This window comes from Epinephelus lanceolatus, chromosome 18 (genome assembly GCF_041903045.1).
Source record: "Epinephelus lanceolatus isolate andai-2023 chromosome 18, ASM4190304v1, whole genome shotgun sequence".
In the NCBI taxonomy this organism is placed as follows: Eukaryota; Metazoa; Chordata; class Actinopteri; order Perciformes; family Serranidae; genus Epinephelus; species Epinephelus lanceolatus.
In genome coordinates this window covers 41,048,128-41,059,394 of record NC_135751.1, presented here as the reverse complement: position 1 = coordinate 41,059,394, position 11,267 = coordinate 41,048,128, and the positions used below count along the sequence as shown (strand labels likewise).

The window sequence follows — 11,267 nt, the reverse complement described above, 5'->3', positions numbered from 1 at the left end:
GAGCATAATTCTGCAGTTTGTCATCTTGTAATATTCATCTTCTTCCTTTAAGAATATTTTAGACAAAATTCAGTTTGTAAAGAAATTAATTTATTTCAGGTCATTTTTTACAGAAGAAAAAGATCATGGATGGTGTTTTCTTTAAAGGGAACATGAGACAACACAAACAGGAACTGTAACTTAGAAACTCTTAAATATCCGACTGAGCTGCAGCACACCGTCCATCTCATTCAACACAGTTCGACCGAGGCCCAGCAGATAGTTCTATCTGAAATGACTCAGTCCAAGACTACGAGGAGGCAGCAGGAGGTGTGACGGGGGGTGCCGCCGATACCTGCTCCTCTCTCTGTCTGCGTTTCTGGAGTTTCTTCTTCCTCTTGTCTTCCTTTTCGATTTCAGCAATAAGTTCCAAGAACCTGGGGCTGCGGGGGTCCACGTTGTAGCCAAAACGCTCTCTGGCCTCGACCAGCAACTTTGCACGGCGAGCTTTCTCCGCCTTCAGCTTGAGCTTGGCTTCACGCTTCTCTTTGCGCCAGTCAGCTATCATCTTGGGCATTTTGGCCATGTTAGCTGCTATGAGCTTCTCCCTGCGATGGAAATGGAAAAGATTAGTATAACAGATGTTCATGTGGTGCATGATGCATAGCTGCACAATGCTCGCTTGGTTCAGATTATGTCTCCACAACTATGAGATGGATTGCTGTGACATTTGGTACGGTTCATGTTCCTCGCACGATGAATTGTAATAACTCAGATCATGATCTCGTCTCTTCCTCTTCCTCGTGTTTTTATTTGGATCTCTTTCGGCCCAGGACAAGTCTGTCCGTCCATATTCCACAGCCTGTACTAAAATGACAATGAAGAAATACAGCACACGCATACACATCGATACCTGTTATTTATTTGGGACCATGCACATTAAAACTGTGGTAGGAAGTTTTGTTTTGATGCCATTGGGTAAATTTCCCATAATAAACTTTGAGCATATTGTAATTCAAGTGGTCTGAAGGAAAACTGGACTCCTGCACCTCCTCTTGGCTCTGTTTTCAGGTTTTAGAAAATCTAAGAGACGAGAGACTTTGACTAATCACAGGTCATTTCAGAGAGAGGGCGTTCCTATTGGCTGTTCTACAAATGCAGATGTGCGTGCACGTCCTGTCAGACGGTGAAAACCTGATTCAATGGCAGAGAATCCTGAAGAAAAAGTTGCTACTCCAGCATTGGCAGCAACTGCCGACACTGCAAAGCAACCCAAAAAAAGGAGACAGACTGAAGTTCAAGCCTCAAATCGTAGCGTGTCCTCCGCCTCAGTCCCCGCCGCTACAGACTACCTGACTGGGAGTTGAGTGGGCAGCAGCTCCAGTTAGCGGCCACAGCAACTCAAATCCATCAAGCACAAACCCTAGCTCTGGGGGACTGGACTACCCCGACATCCCAAACTTTGATCTCTGATCAGCAAACTTTCTGTTGCTGCTGTTACACTGGTTTGACCCGGTGCTGCTGCTGTTGGCCACCAGCCTGCTGTGACATCCAACGCTGGCTGAATTTGAGCCATTATAGCTGCTGATCGTAGCTCCATATTCAGAGGTGCTGCCTGTTCTCCCGGTGAAGCAGTCCACAGGGCGGGGAGCAAGGCGGAGAGACCGTGAGGTGTCTACCAGCTTCTTGTTTCATCTGTGGTCTGATAAACAGAGAAAGAGCTCCACAATGAAAACAGATTAAATGAACCAATGTATAAGAAGCACTGGGTTACTGTATGAAACGTGTGCAGATGCCTGTGGTCGTCTAGTGGGAGGGGCTTAGGACAGAGAGGAGAGCTGCAGGAAGGTTTTTCGCTTTTTTCGCTTTTCCAGATTTCTGCCCCACCCCCCCATCTTTTCTCAACATACACTTTAACATCAGTACATGCACATCAATAACAACAATAAATCAACTGCCTCTTGTTTAGTTTGCTGCTTTATCTCGGTTTTACGTTGTTTAACTTTTTTAATTAAAAGGCTGTGATAATCAGGTACATTTCCTAAAGATTTATTTTCCTTAAAGAATATTGTTTAATTGTTATGTTTTCTAGAACAATGTGCAATGTTCATGACGCATGATGCAAAGCAAATAACAAGATCTAAATGGCCCTTACAATATACGATGTTTGATCTTCAGGGTTCCCACACAATTTCATGGACAAAATATCAAAAAATTTCTGCGACTTTTCAAGGACCCCTGACAATTTATTCTCTTGCCCCGCTTGCCGGGTGTTTTTCAAACATATCAAACATTCAAACTCCATTCAAACAAATTTTCAGCGAGCTGGCGTAGCTGAAGAAAGAGACTGAACACGGGGAGAAAATGAAGAAACGTATGTGATGGTAAATAAAATGTTTTCACACATCGATGCATATAAAGCGTAACATCGACAGCTACAGATAATAAATTTGCTGCTATGTTAAAATATTTGGAAGGTAATCCATGGAGGATTACTGTCACACTTTCATTACACACAACGATGACTTATCCAGGCCTAGAAAATGTAACTGTGAAATTCCATGACGTCACCAGGTTTTCCACGACCGTGGGAACTCTGAACTTTGTAGTTTATTTTTAATTAAATTTTGACTGTTTTCTGAAATTTTTCTTGCTTTCTGTCATCTAATCCAGGTTTAAATTTCTGTTAAACGTCAGGGAACTTATTTGTTTGAAACATTCCTTGCAGTATGTTGACAGCATCTTATTATATTAAAGGTGCTTCCCACTTGCATGATGGGGAATGTAGGATCCAGCCTATTTGGAGCCTGATCCATACTGCGGTCTGAGGGGACTTGTTTCATCTCTCTTGTGAGTTCAAGTGGTTTCATTCATTTTTTGCCATTTTTCTGTCGTTAATTACGGAAATACAAACACGTTAGTGCCATAAAAGCAATAGAATGATTTTGTACGCCGGCGATGGCCAGGGCTGGAGGCGTTATGTCTTCTGGTTTTCAGGGAATTTCCCCAACTTTGGCGCAAACGTCCACTTGGACTTGCGAATGAACTGACTGGAATATGGTGGTCGGTAATTATGACAGTATATCACACACATGTCTAATAGGATAAAATAATGAAGTGATGACATTATATAGCTAAAAGGTCAAAGGTCAACTTCACTGTGACATAACATTCTTCTGGATACTGACTGAACTGGTGGCGTTGATCTTTGGTGTCCACCTTTAACCTGTGCTGATTGTATAGATCTGTGCTGTAAACACAAAGTGTAAGGCCAATTAATTGATTGTTCATTGCCTCATTTATTAGTCATAAGTATTGATTATTACCATTTATTAACAAAGAAGCTGATGGAGCTGTTGTGGCAGTTGCCTGGCTAACTGAGTAGTCCTACTTGATGCAGTACCTCACTAGGTATTAGTATTTTTACTTAAGTAAAAGATGTGAGTACTTGTAAACAGGAGGTAACACATCCTGACCTGTTATATTCATGCTAGCACAGAGCTACACTGAGAGTCAACAGAACTGCGGTCAGGCTAACCAGCTGTCCGATAATGGACGCATTAGCCGTTAGCTACGTTAGCATGTCTCACCTCTCCAGCCGCTTCTTGGTTTCCTCCTTCTCCCTGACCTCGATGTTCTTCAGCATCACGTCTAGCGGAGGGTGCCACTCCTTCTCCTCTGCGATGATCTTGTCCAGCTCCTCGTCGCTGGGCCACAGAGAGGCAGGATCGATGCCCGACGCCGACCCGTACCGACCGAACAGCTTCCTGTCGTACCGGGCCGACTTCTGCCACTCCGGTGTCTTCTGGCTGTCCTTGTCCGGGATGTACGGATCACGGAGGTTGAGCTTTAATGGTCTGGGGTTATAGGACGCTGTCTGCAGCAGAGAGGACGCGGAAAGTACAGGTTTTGAACATGAAAGTCCCTTAAAAGTCCGACATAACATTGCCGTCCTGCAGCATAGCATGGACGCCGCCATTTTTCTTCCTCAACAAGAAGGACCCCGGAGAGGAGACAGAGGTGACCGCCGCAGTGCCTGCTCGCCACGGCAGGTGAGTCCATGTGCTCTCAAATGTTTGTCTACACAATAAAACATCACACTTCAGTTATACGGAATATGTTAATACAAAAAAGTTGACTAAAACTGCTTTTAATAAAACACAGGAGTTACTTTAAGTTAGTGTATGACACAAAAGAAATCCAAAAGGATGATGGTGTTGAAACAACCAATCTACAAGTCAGTTAGTTGATCTACAGAAAATTATTCGACGAAGATTTTAATTATTAATGTAGTGTTTATCAATTGTTGAGCAAAAATAGCAACCATTCTGTATTTCCATCTTCTCAAAAGTGTTGTTTGCGTCTTTTCTCTTTTCTTACATCAATTTAAATTAAATGTCCTGGACTGTTTAAAGAAACAAGCAGTTTGAAGACTTTGCTTCGATGTCTGAGGAATTGTTTTTAACCATTTTTATTGTTTTGACATTTTAAGTGGTGGAGGAAGTAGTTAGTTTACTTTATTTGACATGGACACCATAGTCACATTGTAACACCTGTGCACAGTATGATTTTTAAAAGTTGAATAGAAAAAGAAAATGAAGTACACCACAAATACATCTACAACGTGCAGGTGTGTCTACAGAGGTATTAGGTGGGAGAACAATGTTGCCATGATTTAACACCTCTAAAAAAACATTGAAATTGTGCTGCATTCAATTCAGTTTATAGAGAGTTCCATAGTTGTTTTTTTTTAACAGAGACGACTGGCTGACCAAATGAGGTTTTGCGTAATGCCAGTCTTGGTGTTTAATTAGGCCTGTTTATTTAAAAAAAAATGAATTAAAATGATGAAATAAAATAGCTTTTTCAATGTTTTTTTTGTTAGATGCCTCAAATAAAGTCTGTGTATCACACAAGCCGGAGAGACTTTCAGATTTGGTTCTACGACATAAAATACCCCACTTGTAAATTTTGAAGCTTTTAGGTGTCTCATCAAAGGCCGTTGCTAACAGGGGGTTGAATGAGACTACAGAACGTCATCACGCTGAACACGTCTTTACAGCCTTGTTGTGGTGGTGGTTTTAAAGTCCTGCGACCAAAGTTTAGGCCATTTATTGCCTAGTGTTAGCTTTTTACTTCCGGCGACTACATTCACGCTTCAGAAAGTTTGTCTTTTGGCCTTTGTGTTGAGGGAACCAGGGCAAAGAGAACTTCTGTGTTGCCCTACAAAAAAACATCATCCCTGCAGCCCTCTACTGGAGTCCACAAACCAATGGGTGATGTCACAGCGGCTGCATCCATCACAGTCTATGGGCAAAGAAGATGGAGAACTTTACAGTTTTTAAGGTGGTCAGATGTGGGACGAATCCAGCGCGGTCTCACTCTGAAGTCGTCGATATCTGGCACTTGACCTGTGACTTCTGGCGTCAGACGCTGATGAAAAAAGCCATCCTTTCACATCACCATGATACGTGACCAGTCACCGTTATTGTTGAACAGCGTACGGCGGCGTCATGGGGAAACACGGTGTTAGTATGTATTTTTACATCTTCACTGACCAGTGGATACTTGGTCAAGACCCCCTGAGGTTCATGTTCCCGCAGGACAGTACTAGATCATGACCGTGCGGTCGCTGTATCACATCAGTTTCAGACGTTTTTATTTTACAGCGTTTCCTAAGAAGTGATTGTTTTTAGGTTTGGTTGTACTGGAAAATTGAACCCCGTGACTTTCAGGAGTTAAAGTCAGCGTGGATGTTTTTCAGTGAACGTCCCCGTTGACTTGGAGGTAGTTGTGAGCAGGTGGGCCGTAGCCAGAGCACCAGAGCGAGGAGGGGAGCTGAGACTCTTTAACACCTTCTTTGAACATTTAAGGGCCACTGGGCAGGGAAATAAACCTCCTTTGAAAGAGAGGATCTTTGTTTTAAACCTCCTTAGCTCCACCTCCTCCTTCCTCTTTTAGCAGCCTCCACCCTCCCTCAACTTTTAGATTTGATTTCTTTTCAAGAAGCAGAGATAGAACAAATGGGGTTGCTCTGGAGTGCAGCACTTACAGAGACAGATGTCATCGCTTTTGTGTCGTGGGAGCGCGCAGAGCTCTCCATCGTCATTAAAGATTTAGGGTTCCCATGGCAGGGGTAGCACTCGGCTGGAGGTGGGGGTGGGCATGACGGAGGCTTAATTTGGCTTAGGAGCGATCTGGTGCCAAGCCCGGGGCTTTAGGGATCACATCAACGTCAGTCACAGGCAAATAGGCTTGTTAGCAGTTAGACGATAAGGGGATGGTGGCAAGATGACAGGTCTATTTCTGAGTGAGTGTGTGAGTAGGAGGGATGGGTGGTGTATTAATACATGTTTAGGGAAGTTGTGTAGCCTTGAACGTACTCACCTGAGTTATTACTCCATTACCTCTTTAATCTGCATCTGCTCCTACACAGAGCTGTATATTTGTAGTGAAGTAATGAGAGGCTGCTGCAGTGGTACAGAGAAGATTTAGTTTCTCTAAGTGGAACAAGCACAGGTCACACGTTGACCTTCATTGTTGGTCAGATGTGCAAGACCATATCTGGTCTCTTAATGGCACAGTTCACCTCCAAATCAAAATACATATGTTATCTCGTACCTGTATGTTATTTATCAGTCTACATTAGTGAGTTCCTGAGTGTTGGAGATATCAGCTGCAGTTTCATTTAGGAGCTATTTTCTTTCTACCGAACTAAACAGGAAACGTGCATCTACTCATGGCTGAGAAGCTCGCAAGATATAAACACTGATGGTGTCCTCCTCAGCTGAGCTCTAACATTAGCGAGCTCAGTGGTGCTACGTGAGCTCGCAGAAGATGCATGAAGGCAGACATCTCTACGGCTGATATCTCACACACTCGGCAACTCAGACCAGCACAGTCTTAATTTCGTTGACGAACACCATGAGTTTTTTTTCATGGTGAAAACAGGACGATGACACACGAAAAATAGATCTTAATAATTAAAACTAAGACAAAATCTATGTTTCATGTTCGCTGACGAGACCTGATAAAAATGTTCATGGTGGACTATCGGACACTGAGAGCCGAGAACAGCCGTGCTTGTAATGATCTTCAGATGCCTGATGAGCGACAGGCTGGGAAACTCCAGTAAATAGTCTGCACCAGGATGTTTGGGTTGGTGCAAGTTGTGAGCTGTAACTCAGCAGTAAATAATCAGCCGTGTGTGTCTGACTGTGGATGGTGGAGCTGCTGAATGGATTTGTAGAGTTTGTTAGTTAGAGCGGTGGCTGTTAGCAGCTAGCTCCGCTCGCAGCCTTCACAGCTTCACCCCGCAGGACTCCACTCTAGGGATAGACCGATATGGATTATTTAGGGCCGATGCCGATACCGATTTTTTTCCATCACCCTTAGCCGATGACCGATTATGGATTTTCTTGAGCCGATATTTGGGGCCGATACTGCTTTTGCTCCCTCAATTTACATAAAAAAAAATGACACAATGATAACAAATATTACAGGTCTCAAGTTTAAAATAAGAAACATTTATTGAACAGTAAAAAATACTAAAACACGATGGAAAGTTGAGGTAGAACAGGTAGAATATTATTATTATTATACATTCAAATAAAAAAAGAGTTCAGTGCTCTTAAATCTTTCAGTAATGTCTTTATAAAATAAACAGATATTTAAGCTGAAGCATAAATAAAACAACTACTGTACACAGTAGGATTCAACAGCTTTGTTCAACTTAACCACATACTTTCAAATGAAAAAAAGTGCCAGGGAAAAATAAATCCGTGAACCCACATGCGTATCGGCCGATGCCGATACAAGTAAAAAACTCAAATATCGGCCCGATATATTGGCCGGCCGATGTATCGGTCTATCCTTACTCCACTCTGTCCGGACTGGAGAAGGTTTGTGGGTTGATGGTGTTTGACAGGCAGGTAGGAGGCTCAGTTATCTGTGAGTGTAGCTGTGCTGTAAGTAAACAGTCTGAACTCAGATGAAAGTTTAGTTTGAATCACCAACTCTGTGAGAGGACACCAGTTTAAACCTCCAGACTAACATGTTGCACATGAAGAAACAAGTTATGTTTCTGCTTCTTAACAGTCACATGGATAAGTCAGAGTTTACAATGAACCTGGGGACAAATCCTAGTTGGCTCACATTAGTTATTTGTTGAGAGCATAAATAGAGACATGTTGAGCTTTTCAAATGACGATCAGTGAGTGTGTGCTCGTAAATCAGGCCTAAGACCTTTCACACACTGCTGGTGACATGACACACACATTATCTTATACAACCTGTCACCTTGAGTCTGACTTATGATCCATGAATCAGCCTCACTGGGTCAGTTTAAAGATAAAATACCTGTAGAAACATAATGAGTAAGAACTGACAAAAACATTTTGAATTTTTGTCGACTAAAACAGTTCAGGTGCTTACCCTTTAAGAACAGAGCTTTAGAAGTACAGCTCAGTGTGTTCGAGCCCCTGAGTATCTGTGGAGGTTCATGCTCACCAGAGACACTTCTGCTGACTTGGACTTGCTGAGGTTTAATCACCAGGTCTGTTTGTTTTGGAGAGGAAGAGACCTTTGTGGATAATTTGTTGTTCAGGAGGTAAAAACCCTCTGAACAACTGAACTGAAGGAAGCAGGACAAGTTTCAGCCGCCAGCAGTCTGCAGTCGTCACCACTAGATGCCACTAGATCGTACACACTGTTCCTTTAACCTGTACCCATCGAGGGGTTTTATTTGTAATGATAGTCTAATGAAATAATAATAATAATAATAATAATAATTGAGATAATACCAGTGAAAATACTCTCTTGCTGTCACACACACTCACACTCACACACACACCCGTGCAGAGCGCCAGGGTTTTTGGTGTTGTCTTTCCTATGAAGCAGTTTGCCAAGCCACTGTTACTGTTTGTTGACACAAAGAAGAAATCATAATAAATGGAGTCTAAATGAACCACTCTTTTGTTGGCCTTAAACAATGACAGGGTTTTACTCAGAATTTTGGCACCAAGAATTAGATTTGTCAGCATTTCCCCCAGAACAAGGGATGAGGACAAAATCCAAATAAAAGAGAGCTGAGCCCCAAAATATCTCCATTTCCTGGTAATGACAGAACACTGTGGCTTCACTGCAAAGAGAAAAAAAGGACAAAGCAAAGCCTCCTCGGTAAGACGAGTCCCCACAGCGCCAGTGATAAATTACAGCTTTCCGCAGGAACTTCGCAGAGAAATTAATAATCCAATGTTGTCCTTGGCAACATGGATAGAAATTTAGATAAACGTGTAAACTTTGCACGTCTGCGTGGCGTTACTGATTTCTCTGCGTGATTACAAAAAGGCCGTCGTGGTCACAACAAAGCAATGTGTAGTCATGTGCAGATATGTTTTTTACTGGAGCGTAAGTCATGGCTGTGATCGCTCTCTGCAGGCTGCTTTTTAAACACCCCGACCGCCCCCCCCAAACTAATGTTAAACTTGGACGTAGCCCAATTCAGAACTGCCAGCGTAAGCGGTCTTATGAAGGGGGCCGGGGCGGTGGAGGAAGAGGAGGAGGTGGAGGGCTGATGTGTGTGCGTGAAAAGCGGAGGGCAGAGGAGGAGGATGGTGAGCTTTCAGTGGGGAGCAGCAGAGTATTTTACGGTAATGGATGTACCACATGGAGATCCAGTTAGTGATGCGTTTGGAGCGCGACGGGGGGGAGGGTGGTGGTCGAGGGGGCGGGGAGGTGTCTCAGTGCCCTGCTGCATTCTCCACTGAGTCTGCGGAAAAAATGCAGGGGTGGCTGTGGCTCTCTGAAAGCTTCATCCACCTGGGCGGAGGGGTGATGGAGGGCAGCGCGGCAGTGTAACCACCAGAGAGCTTTTATTTCTGCTCACTTTGCAGCAAAGAGTGCAGTAAAAATGGCGAGCTGGGACTCCCCCGGACTCCCCGTCGCATCTCCTGCCACATAATGGCTGTAACATTTTAGCTGAATTATCCTGCATCACAAATCTTTATACCTCACGTTCATGTAAACACCTGAAGAGAAGCACATTCCTATAAACACACTGCGTTTACATAAGGATTTGGCATTTGTTCCAGGTCTGTAATGGCAGCGCATTCCCGCGGTAGTAAACAACTGTGCCACTCTCTGCCCCTGATACATTAAGATTTTTTTTCCTAATGATGAAATGGCCTTGGGAATTGAACAGATTGTGGTTTACGACAGATTTGTAAACAACGACAACATCTCCAAAATGTTTAGTTATGATGGAGATGATAGTTTCTCCTTTCTCTTTGGGAGTCGTCAGGCCTGCACAGCCCAGCCCAGGGTCCTAATGAGATGATGAATGGGAGCATACGGAGTGATGGAGCCTCTCAATCCACCAGCGACTGCTAATTTAAGGGGAGATTCATCAAACGCGGGCCTGCACTCAGATGCACCTTCATAAAGCATGTGCCGGGGTCCAGTGAAGATGAATGGAGGTAATTATCAGCTCTACCTGTTCACAGCCGTCCTCCTCTTCTCTGCCACTTCCTGGGGTTCCAGAGCTCCTAATCTATGTGTGTGTGAAGAGCTGATGCTTAAATCAAATTCCTCTCTTTAGTGATAGGATCTCAATCGAGTCTGAAGTGAGAGATTATTCCATATTATACTAATGCACCGGTATTGTTGCTCTCGTCTGACACAAAACGCCTGAGTGCCTCGATGAATGTCTCATTCCGCACGTTGGCACCAAACGGTGTAATCACTCGGCTTTCTCCACCACTGTCGGACTGTGAGTACTACCTCTATCACTTGGTCAACAGAGCTATTAGTGTTTGCACTTCCAGTTGGCATTGTCGTAAAATGTCATTGGTTGCTATGAGATCTGCTGCCAGGAGCACTGGATGTGCCTTCCTGCCGCCAGTTTACCTCTGATAGAGCAGTTAGGGGTGATGTGACAGAAACCTTCACAGTGCTGGAGTTTCATTTCCTTGTTGGCACAGTCAGAGCCACCTTCAGAGATTTCCACCTCACCAAGTGAAACAGAGACGCTCTTGGCACAGTGACGCTCCTCCAGACTCACCAGAAGCCGCAGGGTCTGAGGACAGGAGTGACCGTTTGCTAAACCCCTCCCCTCAACAAGGCTGGTCACTGTTACTAGGCACACACGGGCAGGTTTGGATTTTGAAGCTGTGTGCATGAGGCTGTAGTGTTTTGTTTACCATCATGTACGTTTCTTTATTTTCCTCCTGCGCTCCATCTCTCCCTCCGTGTTTTCCATCTCGCTGGAATTGTGTTTCAAAAAAGTTAGA

At 43.8% G+C, this 11,267-nt stretch overlaps 1 protein-coding gene across 1 annotated transcript; it reads right to left on the bottom strand.

Annotated features, from left to right (window-relative positions):
* Positions 1-68: 68 nt before the first annotated feature.
* On the bottom strand, positions 69-3,991 carry gadd45gip1 (growth arrest and DNA-damage-inducible, gamma interacting protein 1). Its single transcript, XM_033645568.2, has 2 exons — positions 3,570-3,991; positions 69-587 (listed from the first exon to the last, which is right to left on the bottom strand). Exons 1-2 carry the CDS (start codon positions 3,956-3,958, stop codon positions 290-292), a joined length of 687 nt encoding a protein of 228 aa, XP_033501459.1. The 5' UTR covers positions 3,959-3,991; the 3' UTR covers positions 69-289.
* Positions 3,992-11,267: the final 7,276 nt, after the last annotated feature.

Coding starts and splice junctions, on each gene's coding strand:
- gadd45gip1 (XM_033645568.2), bottom strand. CDS start 3,958: ATGGCGGCGTCCATGCTATGCTGCAGGACGGCAATGTTATGTCGGACT. Junction 588..3,569: donor ACCAAGAAGCGGCTGGAGAG/GTGAGACATGCT, acceptor TTTCCATCGCAG/GGAGAAGCTCATAGCAGCTA.